A 24,626-nucleotide genomic window follows, 5' to 3' on the forward strand; every position below is an offset into this window, starting at 1 on the left:
TATGGGCTTTATTCATAATAACCAAAAATTAAAGACAACCCATATGTCTACCAATTGATGAATAACTAAATAATATTTGGTATGTCCAGATATATTAGTTTTCTAGGGTTGCCATGACAAAACCACTGTAAAAGGTAGCTTAAACAATAGAAATTTGTTTTCTCACAATTCTGGAGGCTCGAAGTCCAAGATCATGGTGTCAGTAGGTTTGGTTTCTTCTGAGACCTTTTTTCTTGGCTTGCAGATGGCCTCACACAGTCCTCGAGTATGTTCTCACGTGGTCATCCCTCTGTCTGTATCCTAATCTTCTCTTTTAAAAAGAACAGTCATATTGAACGAGGGCTCCAGTGTATGACCATATTTTATCTTAATCACCTCTTTAAATGACCTAGCTCTAAATGCAGTTGTATTATGAGATAGTAGAGGTTAAACATCAACATATAAATGGGAGAAGGGGACTATTCAGCCTATAATATCATTAAAATAGAGTAATAGCCATAAAAATAAATAAAATATTAATACTGCCTAATAAATATGGGTTTTTGTTTTGGAGTAATACTTGGAAGTAGATAGAGAAGGTTTACAACATTGAAAATTCAGTGCTACTTAATTACATATTTTAAAAGGTTAATTATGTTTTGTGAATTTTATTTCAATTTCAAAAAATAAATCAGACACAAAATGGTATATGCAGGGAAGATGCAGGAAGAACAATTCATCCCTATAAGTAAAAACGTTCATTGATTATTTGACATGCCAAGATGTAGTAATTTTAGAAAGCAAACCTACTATTTTATTTGCTTTTTTAAATAATTCTCTAAAATTAATATACCCTCCCCTGGCTTGCACCCAGAATGGGCCACCCTCACAAGCATCTTCCCGTTACGTGACTGAAAATGACACATGATATACTATTTTATTTGTATAAAGCTTGCAAAAGGACAAATCTAAACTACAGTGATTAAATGTATCAAGCTGAGTGATAAACATATACAGAAAGACAAGAGACGATCATTTGTTCAATAGATCAGGACAGTAGTGAAAGACGCCTAGCGTACTTTCAGTGTTCTGTTTCTTCACTTGGATAGTGCTTCAAGAGGGTGTTGTGTCCAGTTGTTCAAAGTTAGTCTGTAGATTGTCTGAATTAATTTTTTAAATTTCTTATTAGTAAATCCTAAATCCTCTAAAATATTTGCTGATGTGGTAATAAGACACTTTAGGTTCTTCACCACTGAAAAAAAAAAATCAAAATCTTTACCAGGATTAGGCAGCCAAATCGGCTTTCAGCCAAATACAGCCCTCTGCCTGTTTTTCTTAATAATATTTTATGGAACATAGTCATGTTTTTCATTTATGTATTAATAATGCTTGTTTTTTACTATAACAGCAAAGTAGCTGCAACAAAAGCCATAAATCCTGCAGAGCCTAAAATATGTACTATCTGACCTTTACAAAGAAAAAGTTTACTCATCCCTCATCCAGATCACCCCAATAATTTTTGAAGTAAGATTAAAATAATGGCCAAATAATCTAGTGGGAGGAGTTGACAGAAAGCACTGTTACATCAGCTTTAAAACATGATAATTTTCTAGGCAATTACCTAAATCATAAATTGAGAACTTTGCTTTATAAAAGTAGGTTTTTCCCCTACAGTCAAACAAACAAGTTCTAATTTTCTTCCTGTTATTTATTCCACTGGGCAGGTCTTGATGTGCCTTTTTTATCTACAGATAGGGGTGGTGATATAAAAACATGGACAATTTTATTTTACATTTTTCATATTTAGATATTTCTTAATATTGTTCACTATGCTTGCCATTTCTATTTTTGAAGGAAAAAAAGTTAATATCAGTGATCTAAAAAATATTCTAGAAGACATTGGAATAGAATTGATACCTGAAGGATTCTCGGAACTAGTGAAAAATCTACAAGTTGATGGTAATCATTTAAAATTCTATTAGTGGAGGGCCGGGTATTTCGCTCAGTGCAAGGTCTTGAGTTCCATCCCCGGTACTGGTACAAAAGAAATTTTTTTCTATTAGTGTGTTTGAGGAAGCTCAAGTTGTATATAAAGACAAGTTCCTTTAAAGCTGTACCTATTATTCTCAGTATGGTAAGTGAATAAGTAATAAAATAAACTGTACATATTAAATAGCCTAGATTTTTAAAAAATATATAACTTTCTAAGAAATTTTAGTAGGACTTTGATCTTTCTTTGGAAAATGTAATTTAGTTCTTTCTTTCTGAGTCAGCAACTCCATTTTCTTGAATATTGTAATGGATATGAAATTTTCTATTAGTATGTTTTGTTCCACCTTTAGGACTAAAAATTAAACTGAGAGATGTAAGAAAAAGGTGAAGGTGGGAAGAATATTAGAATAGGAAAAAGAAGGAAAAGTCAGAGAAGAAAAGAGGTGTTTACCATAAATTATTAAATAATTATTTCCATTCAGTCAGATTCAACACTGAGAATTTTGTCTATCCATAGTTTCAAATTCTTGGAAGAGTAAAAAATCAAAGTTACTTCTAAGAAAAACTATTTAAACATATCTTTATGAAATACCTTCATACCTTTCTAAGTCTCTGTAAGGTGTGATCAACAAATACAGTGAATGTTTAGAATTTTTTTAATGTATTGCAGTAGAAGACACATTGCCATTAATCCCCTCTGAATCCTCCCCCTCACTTTGGACACACTCCTCCCATCATCCTTGCTGCCCTCTGAAGTAGTTCTGGAGTCCCCCTCTGTCAGTGTCTAGTCGTGCTGTTGTGGTGTCTCACTGTCCTGGATCAATTCAAAATGTTCACTTTCATGATCATTTTGTTTTGTTTTGCTTTTCTTTTTTATTGTTCATTTATTGATTGATTTTCAGCATATAATGACTGCATTATAAGGAGTGGATACATATACAGAACATATCTTAATTCTTTTTACTTGCTCTTTCCCTCTTCTCCCTCTCTTCTACCCCTATCTCTTGGACCCATTCCCTTTTGCAAAAGATCTACCTTCCTATTCTCTCATTTTGCACTTTAAATTATTTATACTTTGGGTTTCTCATATAAGAAAGATTATTTTTCTTTGAAGAAGAGCCAGAAGTCACATGGTGTCCGGTCCAGTGAATTGGTGGTTGAAGACACACCATAACATTTTTATTTGGCATTAATCTCCCTCAGAATATTCCTTCTCATTTTCAACACTTACTCCATCATTCTTGGCAATGTATCTTTTACTATAATATTTTTATTTAAGCGTTCTTTTTATCTTTTGATCGCCTACTTTATCTTTGATGTGAATTTTGCCTTTTTATTACACATGATGGAAATCTATATGAAAATAGATTCCTTGATGGTGTGAAGTCTTTCAGAGGTAAGATTCATGGTGAAAAGAAACATTAGTAAGATTCTTCTGCTTCATGTTTGTATTATTGTCTAGTTATTCTCTTATAGATCTTACTATTCCTCATATTAATTCTTTACTATTTTGCACCTCTTAATATATATGTGCATTTTCCAAATGATTTTTCACTTTGCTGCTAAGATTGTCTTTTGTTAAACTTAGTTGAAAGCAAATTTAAAATCTGCCTCTACATAGAATATGTAAAATAAAATATTGGCAGTTATTCAAGTACCTAAAAAAACTAAACTGAGATTTTAGGCCCTATCTCCTAGAAAGTTTTCAATTTGCCTTCACTATTTTAATTCATTCGAGAATGATTTCATACTTGGTAAAATTTTCCTCAAGACCAAGCAAGAAGTTGCAATTCTAATTCATTTTTGCCCCTTTTTGTGCCCTTGAACACTTTGGTTCATTGATATTTGAGCAGATAACCATAGTACCTGGAGATTAACTGTAATTTTCTTGTTCAGAGTAGTCATTCAGTTTCCTTTGAGCTTCTCATTTTTCCCTTAGGTGGGAAAGTTCACGTCAGTAACCTAGAAAGCTTCTTAAAAGATATGAAAATCAAGTTCCCAGACAAAAAAACCTACCAGTTGACAGTGAGTACAATGGGTAGTAGATTTTTAAGGAAATGTAGATTTATATATTTATGTATGAAAATTATTATAGCTAGTTCTGTTTTGGTACTACTATGACTTTTTAAATCTTAGGAACATCCTAGTCTATATATCTATATAAGAACATATTTTGATTTAGTGCAGCTTCATTAATTTTAGAGTATGTAGCACATATGCTAGAGCAAATAAGAGATGAATCGTTACTTAAGAGAAGCTGAAGTAAAACAGCTTATTAGCTACAAAGAAGAGGCTGATGATTTCAAACTAATTGCATCATTTCCATGATTTTAAAAAGTCCTGCCATCAAATTAATCTATGTCCTGTTTGGTGATATACCAATTTCCTGATCTCCTCTTCCTGTATTTTGGCGTTAGTTCACTTTATTCCTTTCTGGTCCCATCCCTTCTCGGCATTAGAAATTTTGAACAGCAATAGCCTACCTTCATTTTAAAATAGACTTCAAAACAACGCTGAGATTTCACCTTACTCCAAAAAGATGGCTATCTTCAAGAAACCAGATATGCTGATGAGCCTTTAGGGAAAAGAATTCCCCTCTCTGTATTAGTAGTAAGCTAGCTAGTACAATCACTATGCATATCAATATGGCAACTCCTCAAAAAACTAAAACTAGAAATTCCATTGACCCAACCATTAGAATTTCCCTTCTAGGTATATTCCCAAAAGAGTTAAAGACATCATATTATAGTGATACATGCACACCCATGTTTATAGCAGCACAACTCATAATAGCTAAATCTTAGAAGTAGCCTATATGTACATCATGTGTATACATCATGTATATATATATCGTGATGTACATACATCAATAGATGAATGGATAAAGAAAATGTACTCTGTTTATACACAATAGAGTACTACTCTGCCATAAAGAAGGATATAAATTTGAGTTATTTGTAGAAATATGGATGTACCTTGAAACCATAATGTTAAGTGAATAAATCAGACAACTACAAGCTTAAATATCACGTAGTTTCTCTTGCATGAGAATCCCACCATATAAGCAAATTATAGAGAAAAATAAAAGACAGATAATAGGAAACAGAGAGATAGATCTTTTGCTAAAAGCAAGGGGATGAAGAGATGGAGAAAGAAAAGAGGAAAGGTATGAAAAAAGAATATGTGTTATGTACCAACTCCCCATGATGCATGCAATCATTACTTACTACAAACACATACTAATAAAAATTTTGAAAGGAAATAATAACATAGATGTCCAGTTCTTAATCTCAAGAAATGTGCCCTGCATGTTCATCAAAAATATTTGTCCCTGGATTTCTCCATTTTCTTCCAATACATAAAAAGTCTTCTAACCTGCTTTACTTTTAAATACTCCTGTTATTCCTGCTCTATGATTCTTTCAACATTTGATCAGCCCAGTTATTTGAGTCTCTATTTCTATTGCCGAGATTTGCTAAAAAACAGTACAAAAGTGCATTTGGAGTATACCTCTCCAAATGCATTTCCTCTTGAATAACAGGAAGACCTAGGAACATCTTAACCCTACTTTTCTCCTCTATATTAATGATATTCTTATACCTTAATTGTATCTTGTTTTATTTCAATTTAGCAAAATTTTAGTAGTAGTATTTTATTATAAAGATTTTAATATAGTTAAAGATAAAAATGAAAAAGTAAACATTTTCTCTTTACTTTTGCAACAAGGGATATGCTTGACAAAACACACAAAAAGCAATAAGAGCTACAAAATTGTATGATTTTTCAGGAAAAAATCTTGATTCAGAAAGAGAACACATTTTGGAAACTTGCAGAATAAAGAAAAAAAAGAAACCACTTGTCAATTAATTGGCAGAATTTTGTTAGTAAGAATAACTTTAATACAATTTACTACAAGTATGATAGCTTGAGTAAAGGTTTATCATACACAGTAAAAAGCTGAATGAAAAAAATGGTGAATAAAAGGGCAATTCACTGCATGTTTTTAAGAGAAAGCAAGTGTCTACAGCAGCCTTTTTACTTATTTGCTCCTTTATCTCAAATTAAGCAGAAAGTCTACTGATGTTGCCTTTGGAATCTCTGAGTCTTGCTGAGCAGGTGTTTAAAACACATTTTACTTTTCCTCATATTTGTATTAATTTGTTAAATAGTGAATTTTTTTTGAACTCAGGACCCCGTGCATGGTAGGCAAGTGCTATATCTTTGAATTATATTCCCAGTCCTAAAATGCTAAATGTAATGCCAATCCTATTCAGGCAGGTAAAATGTCTTACGGCTTTTCATTTGTTTTTGCTTTTGTTTTGTTTTGTTTTGTTTTAGCCATTCTTTCTGGGGTGAGGTGGAATCTCAGTGTTGCTTTCATCTACATCTCTCAAATGACCAGTGATGTTGAGCATTTTTCGTATATTTATTTGCAGCTTTTACTTTTGTCTGAGAAATGTCTGTTCATTTCAGATGCTCATTTTTGTAATGGGTCTTTGTATTTGGGGGGTCTGATTTTTTTGAGTTCTTTATATATTCTAGATAGTAGACCTTTGTCTGAGGAGTAGCTGGTAAAAATTTTTTCCCACATTGTAGGTTGTCTTTTGGCTTTGTTAGTTTCTCTTGCACTGCAAAAACTTTTTAATACAATGAGATCCCAGTTGTTGATTCTTTGTGCAAGTTCTTGTGCTGCTGAGGATTTGTTCATAAAGTCTTCTGCTATGCCAATGTCTTCAAGAGTTCAACCTAATTTACTTTCCAGTAAGTTTAGTGTTTCTGTTTTGATACTTAGATCTTTAGTCTACTTCAGTTTCAGTTTAGTGCATGGTGAAAGATAGGGATCTAGTTTTAATGTTTGACAAGTTGAAAGCCAGTTTTTCCAACACCATTTATTAAAGAGGCTATCTTTCCTCCAATGACAATGGTTCGCTCCTTTGTCAAAGTGAGGTAGCTGAATATGTCTGATGTTTTTTTCTGCATCTTCTAATCTATTCCATTGATCTGGGTCTGTTTCTTTGCCAATACCATGCTGTTTTATCACAGTGGCTTTGTAGTATAGTTTCTAGTTAGGAATTTTGATACCCCCTGCCCTGTCTCTGTTGCCTAGAATGGCTTTTGCTATTCTAGGTCTGTTCTGGTTCCAAGTGAATTTTTGGATTGTTTTCTCAAGTTCTATGAAATATACTCCAACAGCATATTCTTAAAAGCCTCAGACTGGATGTATTTCTCCTTCCACTTCCTCTACTCAGTAATAATGTGCACAGAGAGGTTCTCCTCAAACTTCATCCTGCCATTTCCTCTTCTCTCCCACCCCAGTCCACCAGCTACAGGCAGCGACAGTAACCGTGACAGGGACTCCTTGCCACATAGCCACACATACACACACACACACACACACACACACACACACACACACACACACACACACACACACACAGATGCACACGCTGTGCTTCTCTCCCCTGCTGCCCTGGAGGTCTCCATGGTAGTAATGCTTTATAAAGGCAGATTTACCCAGATATTTACTTATTCTTTGCTTTTTATTCTTCTTTGCACCTCTGATCTTTCCTTTAGGATTATTCTTCCTCCTGCCTAATTTTCTTTATTAAGGATTGGTTAGAGAAAAATAGTCTTTCTGGTATTAAAAAAGTATCTTTGTTTTGTTCTGCTCTTGATACATATTTTCTCTGGATCCAGAATTCCAATTAGATAATTATTGTCTTTCAGCACATGTAAACATTATTTCACTATCTAATGCTTACTAACGCTACTAACTATAAGTCATGAAAAGTAAGCCATAAATCTCATTATTGATCCTTGCAAGATAATCTTTTGTTGTTTGCTTTTGTTTTTGTTTTTAGGGCATTTGTCTTTGGTTCGGAAGTTTCACTATGATGCGAAAGATAGCAGTAGATATATTTTTATTTATATTCCTTGGGATTCATTGGGCTTTTTTAATCTAAAAATTGGAATCTTTTATTGGACCTGGAAAATTCTCAGCCATTATTCTCTTCCAATTTTGTCTTACCCCTGTAGTCTTTTATTTATTTTGGAGCTCTAACTAAATGCATTTTACACCATCTCTGTCTTCCACAGCCCTTAGCTTTATTTTTAACATATATTTGCTTCCTGTACTCCATGAAAGTTTTATGTAATATATCATTCTATATATAGTAAAAATTCTCAAAGTACAAATCTGCTAGTGAATTATATAGAGCATGTATAAGAGAAACTACCTTGGAAGAAGAATAGGGTCCCAAAATAATAGTGTATCCTTTCTGTAAGAAAATACCAATAGGGTACATAGTTTTCAGTTTCCTTTTTGCCCTAAAAATATACTAACCTGCAATTGTAGGAAAATATACTGATCTGAGAGCTAATTCTGCCATTGTAATACATTCCAGTCCATCATTCAAAGTGTTTAATCAGAGGTTGTGGGTGTAGCTCAATGGTAGAGTGCTTTGGTATCACATGTGAGGCCTTGGGTTCAATCTCAAACACGGGGAGTGACAAAAGGGTATAATTATGCTATTTGCAAAGCCTTGTGCTAGTTGTGTTATGTTATGTTAATTGTCTGAATGAAATACAGAAAAAATATATTCTTTGCTTAAAACATTTACAACCTTTTAGTATATAATGAACATATCTACCAGGAACAAAATACAGTAGGTTAAGCTAAGTGGGGTGTATTGGTATGGGACAGTATTCAGTAAGAAAAATAGTTTAACATTCCAAACTGAAACTTTTTCTATTTCTGGAACCTGGCAGAGGACAGTGTAATGTAAAAAGAACAAATCTCAGAAAGGAGATGTTCATGGTGTGTAGAGGTTAATAGCTTAGCAGAGACAGAGTAAACTATGAAAGTTAATAGAGAATAATTCTCCCTACTGATACTCATATGTTGTTAGGCTATAATACAAAACAAATCATAAAGAAAAATTCTTATTAAGAATATTTCTAAGTACACATCACATATGTCTGAATTGTGCTTTATGTTTTAGCTTCTGGGATGATTAATCTGCATAAACTGATAAAAGAAATAAAGAAATATACAGGTGAGCAAGATATTTTGAGAAAAGATGCAAAACTAAAATGCAAATACTTCACATTCACATATATTTAAAATTGAATTTTCATGTCCTGCCGTTGAATTAAATGCAACTTCTTTAGTTAATAACGTCTAGTTCTAATAACATGAAGATTGCATTGAATTATTTATGTTTTAGCAAAATCTTGCAGTAGTGCATTTCTATACAAAGTTCTGTATATGCTCTGAAACAGCATTTTTATTTTGTGACTCGTTTCACAATGATTGCACAAGCAACCCACCTGTTCATTCATTCAAAGCACTTACTTGCACTTACTGTAACCCAGTAAGTATTAAGACAAAACATGATAGGAATCCAAACAACGTGGTCAGTAGAGATAACCTACCTCATAATTCAGGTAAAACAAAGAGTAACACAGATTTTTAACTAATGGTAATATGATTTAGATTAAGTAACAACTTGTACACACTTAGACCACTGGGCCACCTTTACTATGAGTTGGGCTAACTTCTCAGAGGTAATTTATACCACTGTAAATGAAAACTTTGTTTAAATTTAAAGAATTAACTTCCATTTCCCATGTTCTTCATCTGAAAACAGATAATACTGTACAAGCTTAGATTTTTTTAAGCATTTAGAGTCAATAGGCCATTTTACTATCACTGTTTCTATTTTTTAATTTAAAAGGAGGAGAAATTGAAGCCAAAGACATACAAAAAGTACTGAGAAACACGGGGATAGAGCTCACAAATAGGGAACTTTGGGAGCTGCTGAAAATGTTGCCAATCTCTGGTATGTATTTTATGCACTACTATGGAGTATATTTCTATATTAATGTGGACTTCCATGTGAGAATGTTATTAAAAATTGCCCCATGTGGTCCATACAAAAATCTAGAAGACAGACTAGTAAGAGCATTGTGGCAGACAAGACACAAGCAGCAATCACAGGCTGCTCTAGGATATTCTTCCCATTACCAAGTCTGCAATTAGATGATGAGATGGGGGTCAACGGAGCCACGGGAAATTGGTGGACTGCACTGGACTGAGTCAGCCATCAGGTAAAACTCAGACCCATTAGAAATTAGAATAATAGGTGAAGTAACAGAAATGGAATGCACCAGCATTGAACACAGGGCATCTCAGTGTGAGGGAGAAACTTGCCCTTCCAACAAGCTGAAGGAGAGAATTCAGCACAGTGTAAACAATGTAGACTCTGCTACTGAACTAATATGCAGTCTGAGCAGAAGGGTGACCTTTATCCTGCCAAGTGGCCTGATGCAGAGGCATCTTTTCCAGTATTTCCCAGTGGACTTAGGACCAGGATGGGGAGCGATCTTAAGAAATGTCCCTGGCCAGGGATTTAGCTCAGTTGTGCCACCGCCTGCCTTGTAAGCACAAGGACTGGAGTTTGATCCCCAATATAAAAAAAGGAAAAGAAAAAGAAAAAGTCCCTGGACTGAGAATGCAGCTCAGTGGCAGACCACTTGCCTAGCAAGTGTGAGGTTCTGAGGCCCTGGGTTTATTTGTTGCAAAGAAAAGAAAAGGAAGAATTAACCCATCATCTGGGTTGACTGTGCAGGAGAACAGAAATCTGTGTCTGTCTGTCTGACTCTGTGTGTGTGTGTGTGTGTGTGTGTGTGTGTGTGTGTGTGTGTGTGTGTGTGTGTGTTACTGAGGATAGAACCAGTGCCTTACACTAAGCTACATCCCCAGCCCTTTTTTTTATTTCTTATTTTGAGACAGGGTCTTGCTAAGTTGCTCCAGGCTGGGTTCCAACTTAAAATACCCCTGCCTCAGCCTCCAACATTTTTTATATCTTCAAGATGCAAGAGTCATCTCTCCAGAGACACAGAAGGCAGTCTCCCTAAGAGCCCACTTGGCCCAAGAGAATGGTGACTGTCCACACGGATTAGCTATGAATACAGGGGTGGGGGGTGAAGGTGCACCAGCTCCAAGCTATATGAAACCCAGCTTCAGGCTACATAAAGTGAGCCAGTGCAGCTGCCAGGCAACACTGGTAGTAATTACACCAGCTGCTGGACAGCAGGGAGTGCATTCCAATAGTCATGGAGAATGGCAGCTGCTGGGTGGCCAAAAGGATGCTGTACTGGACAGAACACTAGCTTCCAGGCAGAAAGATGCTTAGGCAGCCTCCAAATGAAAAGTTGTGGTTTTTTAAAGTGCTTTGAACATTATGACAGGAAAGATATGAGCCAAGTGTAGATTGTGGGAGGTGGAGGACTAGGGCTCAGATCAACACTTGGTACTGATGGAAAGTGTGTGCCTGTGGCTTCTCATCCCAGCATAACTATGCTGCGCACCCACCCACCTCTACCTTGCACTTAGGCATCCAAAGTATGCACAGCCACTCAGACACTCGCCAGTCACACCTCAATGAGCAGGGCCTGGTAATCTCAAAAACTAGGACCAACAATCCACATCAGTACACAGGCTAGGCCAACAAGACACTTGGCAAGCAGCTCCAATGATCCACCCTCATTCCCAGATGCCTAAAAACATGAGATATAGCCTGTGAATCTATTCCCACAACTTAAAACTACACCTTAGCACTCACCTGTGATCAGGGAGAGCCAGGGTTCAGCTCACAGAATGCCCCAGATGGTTTGGCCTCATTGGACAGAGGGTGAAAAGGAAAACTCTGGACTGAAAATGTTTTTCACAACCCTCCTTATACCAGGAATAATTCAATATTACAGGTCTGGGAGAAAAAACAAATGTTGCTAATTTAAATACCTTCACAGGAGGAATATTGGTCCTGTTTTTTGTTAGTTTTTGCTTCTGTTGTGTTCTACGTTGGTTTGTGACATTTCCCCTTATTAATAATGTTTTCATAGGCTTACCTAATGCTTTATGCTTCTGTTTTCTTCTTCCCCTTCCCATTTATATTTCCTTCCCTTCCCTTCTTTCTTTCTCTTTCTTCTCTTACCTTCTACCCTTTTACCCGCTTCTAAAATCTTTTAATATTAATCTCACTGTTATTAATGCCTAATTTTTTTCTAGCCTATTCTATATCATTACCCCCCTTCTTTTCCTAAATTAGTGAAATAGTAGAAGTCTTTTAGAATATTGTTAAATGTTGATATATTGTTGGATGTTTACTTGTTGTTACTACGAGTTATTGTCTCCTCTAAAAACAGTTCTGAGAATTGAACCCAGCACTCTGAACAGGTTGAGTGAGTACTTTCACTTGGAGACACACACAACAATGGATACAAATTAAAGAGAAATCCACTTAATAAAAAAACCCACACAATCATGGAAAAGATATCCATCCCAGCTGATGTACACATATCAACACAAAAACACAAGAAACATAACAAGACACTCAGATGCCTCCAAAGTTCATAACTCTCCAGTAACTAATCTCATGATTTTGAAGTGGATTAAATGCCAAAGAATTCAAAAAACTGGTTGTTGTATCAGTCGGTATTCACTAGAGAAACAGATATAATGCTATAGATACATAAATATATAAGAATTTATGGACTGGGATTTTAGCTCAGTGGTTCTGCCGCCTGCCTTGCAAGCACAAAATCCCGATTTTGATCCCCAGTACCAAAAAAAAAAAGAATTTACAAGATTGGCCTACCGTGGCCACCAAGTAAGTCAAATGAGGAAGAGTCCCGAGGCTCTGCCTTCACACTGGAGACTGAGGATCTGAAGCTCACTGCAGTGTCCTGTGTAAGTCCATATCGGGAGGCCGATGGGTCTGGGATGGAAGGCTGATGAATCTACCCTGGAAGAAGACTGAAGGATCTTCACTGGAAGCTAAAGAGTCTGTGCTTTCAGCAGGAGATGACATCCAAGGCAATGATGAGAACTCTTCCAGAGGAACAGAAGTGGCTCTGTCCTTCCTTGTTTCCCCTTTATAACTAACATCCAGGAAACAAGCTGCCCTAGGGTGGCTCTCCCATCCCCTAAGATAGGGAGTTGCTGAGCCAATTTAGTCAAGCTTCTCTTAACCAAACTTCTCAAGTGGACACAATCACTCAACCATCCCAGTTGTGCAAATGATAGATAAAGAAGATACAAACACCTGAATGAATTAAGGAAGATAACGCATTATTCAAAAAGCCATTTCTGGAAAGAGAGAGGGATTCTGAAAAAGACCAAACAGAAACTTTAGAAATAAAAAGTACAATAAATCAAATTAAAAACTCAATTGAAAGTCTTGCTGGTAGGCTAGATTAAGCAAAAGAAAGACTATCAGGGCTTGAAAACAAGGTAAATTTACTAAAACATTTGGACAGTAATAAAGCACAAAAAGATAAGAATCTGTGAATAAATACCTATGAACAAGAGCTGTAGGACAATATTAAAAGACCAAATTTAAAAGTTGTGAGCCAAGAAAATCTAGCTTAATGGCATACAAATCTATTCAATGAAACAATAGGAGACTATTTCCCAAATCTGAGAAATGAGATGGATGTCAAGGTACTAGAGGCTATTTGAACCCCAAATTAACATGACTAAGAAAGAAATGCTTCATGACATAATATAGTCAAATTGCCAAAATTCATTACAAAGAATATTAACTTTAGGGTAAAAAAGCCAAACCATTTATAATGATGAATTCATCAGAATAATAGATGATTTCTCAGCAAAACTCTTAAGACCAGAAGGCCTTGGAATGATCATTTCAAATCCTGAATGAAAATAACTGCCAAGCTAGATTACTATATCACACAAGGATATTCTTCAGAATTGAAGGAGAAATAAAGATCTTCCAAAATGAGCAAAAACTAGAGGAATTCATGATAGCTAAGCAGCACTGAAAAAATACTTAAAAGCATCCTGAACACAACCACAAAACACAAACAAGAATAAATCTCAAAGAAGAGTACACAAATGAGAATAGGGAATAAATCAAACACTAGAAAACAACAAGCACAATAGAAATTTGTACATACATTTCAGGAACCCTGAATATAAATGGTCTTACTTCTTCCATCAAAATTCTTTCAATCAAAAGACTGAAAAAGGTTGGATTAGAAAATAAAAATTATATTCTGCTTTCAATAAATATATTTCACCTATAAAGATCTATACAGAATAAAGGTCCTGAGTTTGATCCCCTGTACCAAAAAAAAAAAAATCTGTACAGAATGTTGTGGTCGTTCCCTAGAGCCTCATGTACCTACAAGGCAAAGCTTTCGGAAGCTGATTAGATTATAGGGGCATTATACATGGCCTGATGCTAGGAGGTGGGATCTGGTCAGAAGAGGCCAATCACTGTCGCATGACCTGGAAGGTTATGTATCTCCTTTCTTGGCTCCTCCCTTGACTCTCTGTGCTATGAAATGTCATGAGATGAGCAGCTATTCCTCTGACATTTCCGTGTGCCATGCTGTGCTGCCTTGCAGCCAGAATACTATGGACTGAAATGTGAGCCAAAATAAACTCTCTTTCCTTAAAGAAGCCAAGAGATGGAGGGATGAGAGAAGAGGAAGGGAGGGAAAGGGGACGGAAAAAGGAATTATGAGGTATTATAAACAAATGCCAGCACCCCCAGGAAAAATGTAATCATTGTGTACTGCAAACATGCACCAATAAAAGTTGTTTTTTTAACTCTCTTCACTTTAATTGCAGCCATCAGGTATTTTGTCTTTGGTGAAAAGAATGACTAAGACACAGAATGAAAGTAAAAGAATGGAAAATTATACTCCAACCATCTAGAAAACAAAATAAAGCAATAGTCACTATAGGCATATCCAACAGATTTCAAATTAAAATTAGTCAGAAGGGACAAAGAGTGTCACTGCATATTGGTATAAGAAGATATAAAAATTTTAAATATATGTGCAAGAAATGTTGACACACCCAATTTCATAAAACTATCACTATTTGGCATAAAGAGACACATAGACCCAATGTAATAATAGTGATGTCTCCAATACTCCACTCTCATAAACTAATAGGTCAAGCTGGGCATAATGAAATGCATGTAATCCCAGCCCTCTAGAAGGATGAGACAGGATGATCACAAGTTTGAAGCCAGCCTGGAAAACTAGGCAACTTGGCAAAATGCAATTCAGAAAGATACTGGCATTTTGTTTTTTAAAATTAAAAAGTTTGGATATGTAGCTGAACAAGATGGCCCTGCATTCAATCCCAATTACAAAAACAAGACCTAACAGGCCAATCAGACCAATAAAAAAAAAAAATCAACAAAAAAACATCAGAGTTAAAATAGACTATAGAGGGCTGGGGATTTAGCTCACTGGTTCTGCCACCTGCCTCACAAGGACCCAAGTTCGCTCCGCAGAACCACCCCCGCAAAAAAACCAAAAGACTATAAATCAAAGGGGCTCAACAGATAACTATAGAGCATTCCATTCAAGAAAGACAATACACACTATTTTTAGCATTCCATGGAACTTTCTTCAAAATAGGCTATAAAGCAAGTTTTTAAATTAACTTTATTGGTATATTTTAGATATACATAATAATAACTTTGATCATAGAGCATTTGTACCTTTTTTGACTCTTCTTTTTTCCCATTCTTTTCTCCTGTATTTCAACCATTTTCCCTTTGATAGAGCAATGCTATACAATAAAACAGGCCCTTGCCTTACCTCCATGTTTTTTTTTCCACAGAATGTTTTGTTCCAAAAATGTAACATAACAGTTTGTACTAATGTATCAGAATGTTTTGGAACTGTTTGAACTTTCTGACCTCTCAGGAATGTTCTCTCAGCTCTGCCCCTTTCCGGAATGTTCTGTAACTCCTCCCCCTTGCTTTGATGAGCATTCTACCCACTATGCCTTTCAGGGATGTTCTGTAACTTCATTCATCTGCTTTAGTGAGCCTGCTTGCCGACTCTAGATCCCTATCAAAGGAGGTTCTTGTTTCTTATAGGGAGCTCAGACTTCGGAGTATGAACTCTTCTGAGCCCACTGGCATAATGAAGGTGCATAATGAAGCACCTCTACTCTAGATTCATTGAGCATGTCTTTAATGTTTGATCATCATTTCTTTTTTTTACCTGAGAGATTATTTTCTCTGTAACCTCATGCATCTGGTTTTATTTACTTCTGCTGCTATCATTTCAGAAAGTTTATATGGGGGCTTCTCATGTCCTCTATCTTGGTCCACCCTGCAACTTTTGCAGGGCAGGAGTGGGATAAGGGAAGTATTATCAGTGCTACAAATGCAGCCTGAGGCTGCCTGGTTCTCCTTCAGTCTGCTCTTTAGTGGGTTGAGTGCCAACAACCCAAGGCTGTTTAAATCCTACACATCTGTGTCTTTCGTTCAAGCCATCTTCCCAGAAGTTCCCCCATAAAGTAAGTTTTAACAAATAAAAAAATAATCTCATGCACCCTTTTCAGGTCAAAGTGAAGTGAAATAATAATATTACTCAGCCATAAAGAATGAGAAAATAGATTCATTCATAGGAAAATGGATACATATTGAAGATATACTCCTAAGTGAAATAAATAAAGCACACATGCAAATACCAAATAGTTTCTCTGGTATGAATAATCTGCAATAATACAGAAGATACTAATAAGATTACTGACATTGAGAAATGGGAAGAAAGGAGCTAAAGATGTAGGGAAGGTGGGATGGGTAGGGGAAGGGTAAAAAGGGAAAGGAAAAAAATGTGAGATAATGAAAAGATGGAAATAAAGTGGTTGTAGATGGGGAGGGGAGGAGGGGGTAAAGAGAGGGCAGGGACAAGGGGAAAAAATGAGAACCAAGACTTGTCATGTAGAGGTACAAGATCCCAACAATGAATGTCACTGTACTGTATCCCTAAAATGTACCAATAAACTCAATTAAAGCTGAAAAAAAACCAAAGTGAAGTGGAATGATAAATCAATGGCAAAAGAAATCACAGAAACTATACAAACTCATGGAGATTGAATAGTACACTTTTGAATGATTCATGGGTAATTGGAATAAACAGGAGACTTTTTTTAAAAGATCTAGAATCAAATGATAATGTAAACATCCCAGAATTTGTGGGACACAATATTATTGATTCTAAGAGGCAAGTTTGTACCTATGAGTACCTACATGAGAATAACACAATGATCTCAACAACTGGATGTATCTCAAGATTTTAGAAAATTAAAAACAAGCTGGGCGTGGTGGTGCACACCTGTAATCCCAGCATTCAGGAGGCTGAGGCAGGAGGATTGCTGTGAGTTTGAGACCAGCCTGGGCTACATAGTGAGTTCCAGGTCAGTCTCAACTACATAGTGAGACCCTGTCTCAAAAAAAAAAAAAAAAGCAAATGATTAAACTACAGGAGATAACCTCTTAACTGCCAGTGCTTTTTCAAAGTTAGCATAGTGAATTTTATACCTAATTGAATTTTTACCACCCCTTTTGTTTAGAGCCCTTCTCAGAGGCATGACCTCAGACGTGTCCTCATACTTTAGGCCTTGTTTGTTTCTTACAAATTCCTTCCTCTTTTTTCATATGTGGTCCCATTTTCACCTCATATTAGCATTTGTTGATTTTCAATCTGCTCTAGAACTTACTGGGACTGTCATAACTTGGTCCAGATCATAGGAATAATAGGTTGTTTTGTCAATAGGGCATGGGTGTCTGTTTGATTAGAGTTTTCTCAGTCAACTGTTGAGTTAGTCCTCTTACTAAAGCAATATCCCACAGAGGTTAGAACTTCCTACTGCAATTATCAGGCTGGTTAATATCAATGTAATCATGCCCTTCCATTTTTCTAGTCAGTCTGTAAACAGAGTATCTGTTCCTGAATTTTTTGCTAATTGATTGGCTAGAGTCATGAGTCCTTATTAGGCCTTAGTTAAAGCTCCACCTGGAGCTATGTTCTTAGAAATAAAAGTAAAACATTGTACCCTAGCATGACATGACCCTCTCCTTTTTTTTTTCAGCTAGAATCATTCCTAAATCCTAAAATATGTTCTTAGAAATAAAAGTAAAACATTGTACCCTAGCATGACATGACCCTCTCCTTTTTTTTTTCAGCTAGAATCATTCCTAAAGCAATCCTGTTTTCCCAGGCCAACCTACTAAGCATCTAGTTTGCTGGCTAGGCCATGTAGGATATCCCTGGTATAGTTGATGAATCTCTTCTGATTATAATAAATGTAATTAAGCCAACTTACATTCTTATTTATTGTGAGCCACCAAAAAAGAAATGACTCAAATCCAGTGGCTCTCTGATTTCTTCCCTTGAATTCATTGAAGACACCCCACCACCGCCTCCTTGGAACTCCGTCTATACAGATGTTAGAGTCAAAGGAGCCTGGCACAAACCTCTTACTCCAGTGACCAGGCATCTTTCCTGGAAAGGCCAGAGTGAATGAAATAGTCAAATGAACCAGGGCGAGGGTCCCTAACAGTCAGGTGGCAGCCAGTTAAAGAAGGTTCATTTTTCCACAAAGCCACCAGAGAGAGCAGCCCAACATACTTGGAAATTCGAATAGTTACTGCTGTTTGGTTCACCAGTGAAATTTAGAATTCTGGTGCAATTGGCGAGTTCTTCCATTGATTTGTGAAACTTTGTCCCCTGCCTTGAGAAATAAGAGGAATGATTCACATTTCCTATAGAGAAAGGCAGAACTAACCTTACAGGTCTCGTTTCCCCAGGCCTCCCTGTTCTGGTAAAGAGTCAACATGCTCGGCATTCCTTGACAATCTATAACCCACCCAAGTGGAAGGGAAATCACCTAAGCCTGTGGATATCTGACTCTTCATGCATGACGATTACTCTTTTTGAGAGCTTGTATTGAAAATTTAACCCATGAATCCAGGCATTTGTATCTCCTTCACCGTTCTCAATCTCTAAAGTTTGTCTCGGGCCTTTTATCTCAATTAATTTTAATCCTTTTGGGGTCATTTGCTGGTAATGGAGATTTTGTTTGAGAAGAGTAGATATTGTTTCTGATTTTTTTTTTTTCCTGGTACCGGGGATCGAACTCAGGTCCTTGCACTTGCGAAGCAGGCGGCAGAACCACTGAGCCAAAGCCCCAGCCCCTGTTTCTGATCTTTCTGGAGTTATTAATCATGCTAAGAGCCAGTCTCCACATAGGGTCTCCTACTACAATATCTGCACTACCTTATAAACCCTGTTTGCAACTTCTGGATTTTCATCCAGAGATTCTGGATTATTAATAGTGATGAACAAGAAGTTTCATTGTAAATTTTGACAACTAGAAGATGCTTGGTATAAATATAGTTTATCCTTTAATGGCTTTATTGCAGATAGTTTTCCATCTAGATTGGTAGTCCATCCCTTACACTGTGTAGTCAACCACACATTATTCCAAATAAGACAAGGGTTTATATAAGCATTTTCCCATATTAGGTCAAGGCAAAAGTATTTTCAGGGCTGGGGATTTAGCTCAGCGATTCCACCACCTGCCTCACAAGCATAAGGACCCGAGTTCAATCCCTGGAACCCCCCCAAAAAAATTATTTTCAGACTATGAGAGCCATCTTTGACTTTCTCAGTTTCCTCAAGGTAAAACTTGACAGGGATGAATTTTTATGGTCTGAAGGTCAGGGGTCTTAGTCACATTTAGCACAAACTTAATTGGATAGTAATGTTTTCCCCCAGACAGCTGAATCAAGCCAAGTAGTGGAAAGGAAACCATTCCATTATTTGATCTTCTTAAGGATATCTTAGGATTTTCAGGAGATGGATGTATCTGCCACTCCTCTCTCCCCTTTTTCAGTTTGATTTAGTGGTTCCTTTACTTGAGTAGAGTGGGTCCAAAACTTTTCAGCTGCCTGAGTAGCTGTTCTTGATGGTTAGGAGCACTTGGTAGGGATCTTCCCAACTGGACTAGAGCTTATCTTCTTTCTAGGTCTTTCTGAGAACTAGCTGTCCTGGCTGGAACTGATGAACAGTAAACTCAAGTGGCAGAGTCTGTGAAATAAATCCTTTAGCTTGAGAGGGAGAGAAAGACTGAAAGAAATGGCCACTATATAGTTCTTTACAAATTGATCTTTGGTTTCCGTAACAGGAAGGTCCATGAATAATCCTAGGCATAAAAGTCCACATAGCACCTGCTAGGGAGACAATCCCAGGTCTTTGCATGAGGCTGTCCCAATCTTGAGTGCGATCTGGAAGACATTTAGCCCAAGGCAATTTAGTAAGATTAGCTTAGTGTTGTGTTCTTTAAGCATTTGATTCATTCTTCCTGCTTTTCCAGAAGACAGAGGGTACTAGGGGGTGTGTGATATTCCCAGTCAATGTTTAAACTCTCCACCATCCACCATAACACCCTTGAAGTGAAACAACTGGCAATGTCTGAATCAGTATTTTCCATCAGGCCAAATCTAAGTATAACCTGTCCCACAATTATTGTGGTGATGTTACCAGAAGTGGCAGTTGGCTTCCACCCAGCCAGGGAGGTGACTGATGATTACTAGTAAATATTTTAGCCTTCTGTAAAGTCAACCTGAATATTCTGAAATAACCTCAGTGGCAGGGGATGGCATCTTCCCTTCCACAGTGTACTTTCTAATTACCCTTTTATTTATCCCCTGACAGGTTACACAGCTTCCACAAACCTGTTTAGCAATAATGTACATTTCTAGGCACCTGCAATTTCTAAGCATTCTGTCACACATAGCGTTTAGACCCAGTGACTCACTTTATATAGTAGAAACATTAGTTCTCTGTTCACATTTACTTATCATCTCCCTGTCTACATCTAACATTCATCTTTGGTCCTCAGTTTGTGTGGCCTCAATCTTTTTTAATTCATTAAGTTTATTGGTACATTTTAGGTATACAATATGATGACATTCATCATTGGGAATTTGTACCTTTACATGATATATCTTAGTTTTTATTTTTTTCCCATTACCCTGCCCTTCCCCATTTATAAAACTTTTGTTTCCATTTCATCCTTTTATCATATGTATTCCTTTCCTTTCTTTCCTTTCCCCTACACCTCTCACTTCCCCTTAGACCTTTTCTTCCTATTTCATATTATTTATTATACATTTTGACCCTTATTTACACTTTCAATGTGTGGCCCCAGTCTTATCTAATTCTTTTTTCCTTTTTCTTAATGAATTAGAGCTTTGATGTCACATCCAGGCTTGAACGCCACTGGAACGAGCAGCTGACCAGGGTAGTAAACTCAGTAAAAGTAATGAATTAAAAGGACAGAGTTTAAGAAGAAGATGCTTTATTTGTAAGGATGAAAAAGCAGAAGACAGAAATCTGTCCTGGGGTGGGGAGGGCTCCAGAGAGGGAAAAACCCACTGGCCTTTGTCCCTGGCTCCATTTTATTAGGTTCTAGGGACCCTTCCTTCTAGGTGGGTACCTGGAACTTGTCCAAATCTGATTGGCTCATGGGGCTGCCTTTAGATAAGTCCCAGGCCACAAGACCCTGAACCGGCACCATTGCCTACCTGTGCATTCCTTTTGGAGGGCTGTTTGCCTTCTTCTTGCCCTTTTGTCCTTGTCAGGGCCTTATCTCTGGGATTTATAGGTCAGGTTGGAAGAGTCTTACAGAAAGGCAGCTTAAAGTTAATGATTAAGGGGATACATGTATCTAGTGCAGCAGTATAGGGCCCCTAGAGTGAGCATACCTATGTGTGTGTATAAGAGTGAGTATATGTTTTTCTATACTAAATAAGAATTTTCTCTGAAGTTGGGTAGACCCCTCCCACTTGGTCTCCTTTACATTTTATTGGCGATGTGGAGGGGCAGCTCTTACATTCATGTACCTGGCTTCCTCCTTGCTTTGCCTGTCAGCTCTCCCTCTGGTCCTCTGATGTAGGTGCTTAGGCCATTTATGTTGTCTGAAGCCTTTCTCTATCTTCCCTTCTCCTTGTAATTACTCCTTCCAATAAAGTTTTAGCTCTTTCTGGTCGGGATTAGTCAGAAAGCCTAACGGGGCCCTTATTCTGCTCTTTCCCTGCCTACAGATCCCTTTCCCCTACATTAATACTACTTTGGGGATATTTGATTTAATGTCTTGATTTCTCTTTCCAGAGAGGCTGGTTTAGCAGCCTCATCAGCAAGCCTGCTTCCTGCCACCTCCACAGCGCTCCCTTTTTGGTGACCATTTCTATGAGCCATAGCCATTTCTTCTGGAAGTTGGATTTTTCAGTACTTGTCTCACCAATTCCCCCGCGTATTAGTTCTTTTCCTTCGCTCTTTATGAGGCCTCACTCCATCCACATCTTTCCAAAGGTGTGTTTTACCCCATAAGCATATTTGGAGTCAGTATATATTGTGCCTTGTTGGCCCTTGATAAACTTTAGAGGCTTATTTAGAGCATATAGCAAGTCCCCAGCTTACAAACATCCGTGTTGCAAACTTTCATAACTACAAACAGCCCTCACATTATGAGCATTCATAGATGCAATCAAATCACAGAAGTGGCTCACATGTCCGCTAGACATTGTCACAGCTGTGCTGCTGTGTGCTAACTGTACAGTGCAGTGTGTACAGAGGCACAGTGTTCAATCAGAGTCCATGATTTCCAGGAGTGAGAGAAAAAGCAGTGGTGATGCTGTAAGACTTAAAGTCTCACTTTTACTCTGTGGAGCGTGAACAGCCAAAAGGCCTCCACGATGCTGAGCCCTAAAGCTCAGCAAGGCTCCAGGAGCTTGTCGGACAGTGAGAAGGAAGGAACACACCAGGCAAGTTGGTAAATAGACCTTTATTAGTCTGGCCAGACGGCACTCCCAGAACCTAGTAGCTCAGAGAGGCAACTAGCTCAGAGTCGGAGGCTATTTTATAAAGGGCTACGGGGAGTTAACACTCGAAACTTACAGGAAGGGGACAAAGGCAAGTGGTCAGTTGATCTGAGCTGGTGGTTGTCAATCATACACTCGACAGTTACGTACTGATGGTCAGCAGATTGATTACCCATTGTTTTATAGATTGTGGTGTTCAGAACATTCAGTTACGGGCAAACAAGGAGTGGAGTGATTTACTTTGGGTCTCTATGCTTGTCACAGTTTCTAGTTTCCCAGAATTCCCAAGCAGTTACCTAGTAATTCACAATTAATCATTATTTATCCTATAAGGGGGGGAAGCTACAGTCTCTGGGTCATTTGCTGGTCAACATGGAGTCACTCTAGTTCAGTCAGGTCTCACAATGGCGGGGGCTTCTAAGAAGCACAAAGCAATATACATTGTATATTTGTGTCCAAAGTGTATAAGACTCACTTTGTTGGACTTATGAACAAATCCAACTTACGAACCTTCTCTTATGAACAGAACTCATTCATAAGTCAGGGACCTACTGTAAGCATGCTCCTGCAGGAGATGGAACTCTTCCAAAACTGTTTCTAAAATCTGACCCAATAAGTCTGGGGCCCCTGAAAATCCCTGGGACAGAACTGTCCAGTAGTACTGTTATTTTCCTTCACCTGATGGGGTTTTACCATTCAAAGACAAAGAGGTCTCTGTACTTTTGGGATCTAAAGGACAAACCCAAAAGGCATCCTTTGGGTCCACCACACTAAACCACTGTGTTTATGTGAGATTTTGCTAAGGGGGAGTCTATGGATTGGGTACTACCGGGTGTCGGGCCTGGACAATCTCAGGTCTTCTACCAGCCTGTATGAGCCGCCAGGCTTCCTGACAGGGAGGATCGGAGTGTTGTATGGTAACGTGCAAGGTTCAAATGATCTGTCCTCAATTAGTCCATCTAGCATTGGCTGCAGTGCTTTTCTGCCTTCAAGAGAAATTGGATATTGTCTTCTACTAATGAGATCCCCTGGTTGTTTCAACTTTGTATTCAGAGGGAAGATCTGTAACAACTCTCCATTTCCTTCCTTGACTCACACAAGGGGGTCAATCTTCTATCTTCTGCTGCTGATAGAAGTCCCTTTTCCACCCCTAAACCAAGCCCAGCCTAATAACCAAGTCTCTGCCCATTCACTCCGCGCAGACTGTTGCCTGATTAAAACCAGGCTGCTTTTCCTTTAACATCACGAGTCATGACCTGTTCTTCGTTCGTCACCAATGAGAACCTGGAATATGTCCCAGGACCTCATCACCGGTGACAACACTTTTAGTTCGTTTCATTCTTTTCTATTAGCTATTTTAGACCGAATTCATCTAGTTAATGGCTTTGTTTACCCCTCAGCTTTGAGAATACTGGATGGTCGTGTGGATGAAGACTGACTCTTTTTAGGCACAAATGCTCAACAAACACAGTTCCTCTCCCCTAAAATACATTCTTTGGGGGAGTTGAAGTGACAAGAAGCATTTCCAATTGACTTAGAAAGAAAGCCAAAACTGGTCATCATTAATTTAAAACTGTTAATACTTTTTGGAAATAAAAAGGAGGCTTTGGAATGTAAAATGCTTTCCTGGAATCAAGAAGTGTGGGGGCAAAAAGAAAAAAGAGGAGGTGTGCTGGGAAAGGTTTTGTTTTATATATCTTAGGCTTGGGTGCTACATGCCAGAGACACAAATCAGTAAAGAAATGTTATCAGGAATCCCCCTGCTAAAAGTGGCTTGCCCAGTGCCGCACTCCTGTAATCCCAGCACCTGGGAGGCTGAGCCAGGGGAATCTCTGTGAGTTCAAGACCATCCTGGACAACATAGTGAGTTCCAGGTCAGTCTCAACTACATAGTGAGACCCTGTCTCAAACAAACCAAAAAAAAAA

At 37.6% G+C, this 24,626-nt stretch overlaps 1 protein-coding gene across 1 annotated transcript in view; it reads left to right on the top strand.

Moving 5' to 3' along the window:
* The window catches only part of Efcab3 (EF-hand calcium binding domain 3), a 215,970-nt gene that overhangs the window by 106,405 nt on the left and 84,939 nt on the right, over nucleotides 1-24,626 (top strand). The window contains 2 exon segments of the mRNA XM_019209488.2: nucleotides 8,973-9,026; nucleotides 9,708-9,812. Coding sequence (XP_019065033.1) covers nucleotides 8,973-9,026; nucleotides 9,708-9,812 — 159 coding nt within the window.

The sequence above is a fragment of the Fukomys damarensis genome, unplaced genomic scaffold (genome assembly GCF_012274545.1).
Source record: "Fukomys damarensis isolate Sample0158 unplaced genomic scaffold, DMR_v1.0_HiC HiC_scaffold_23, whole genome shotgun sequence".
In the NCBI taxonomy this organism is placed as follows: Eukaryota; Metazoa; Chordata; class Mammalia; order Rodentia; family Bathyergidae; genus Fukomys; species Fukomys damarensis.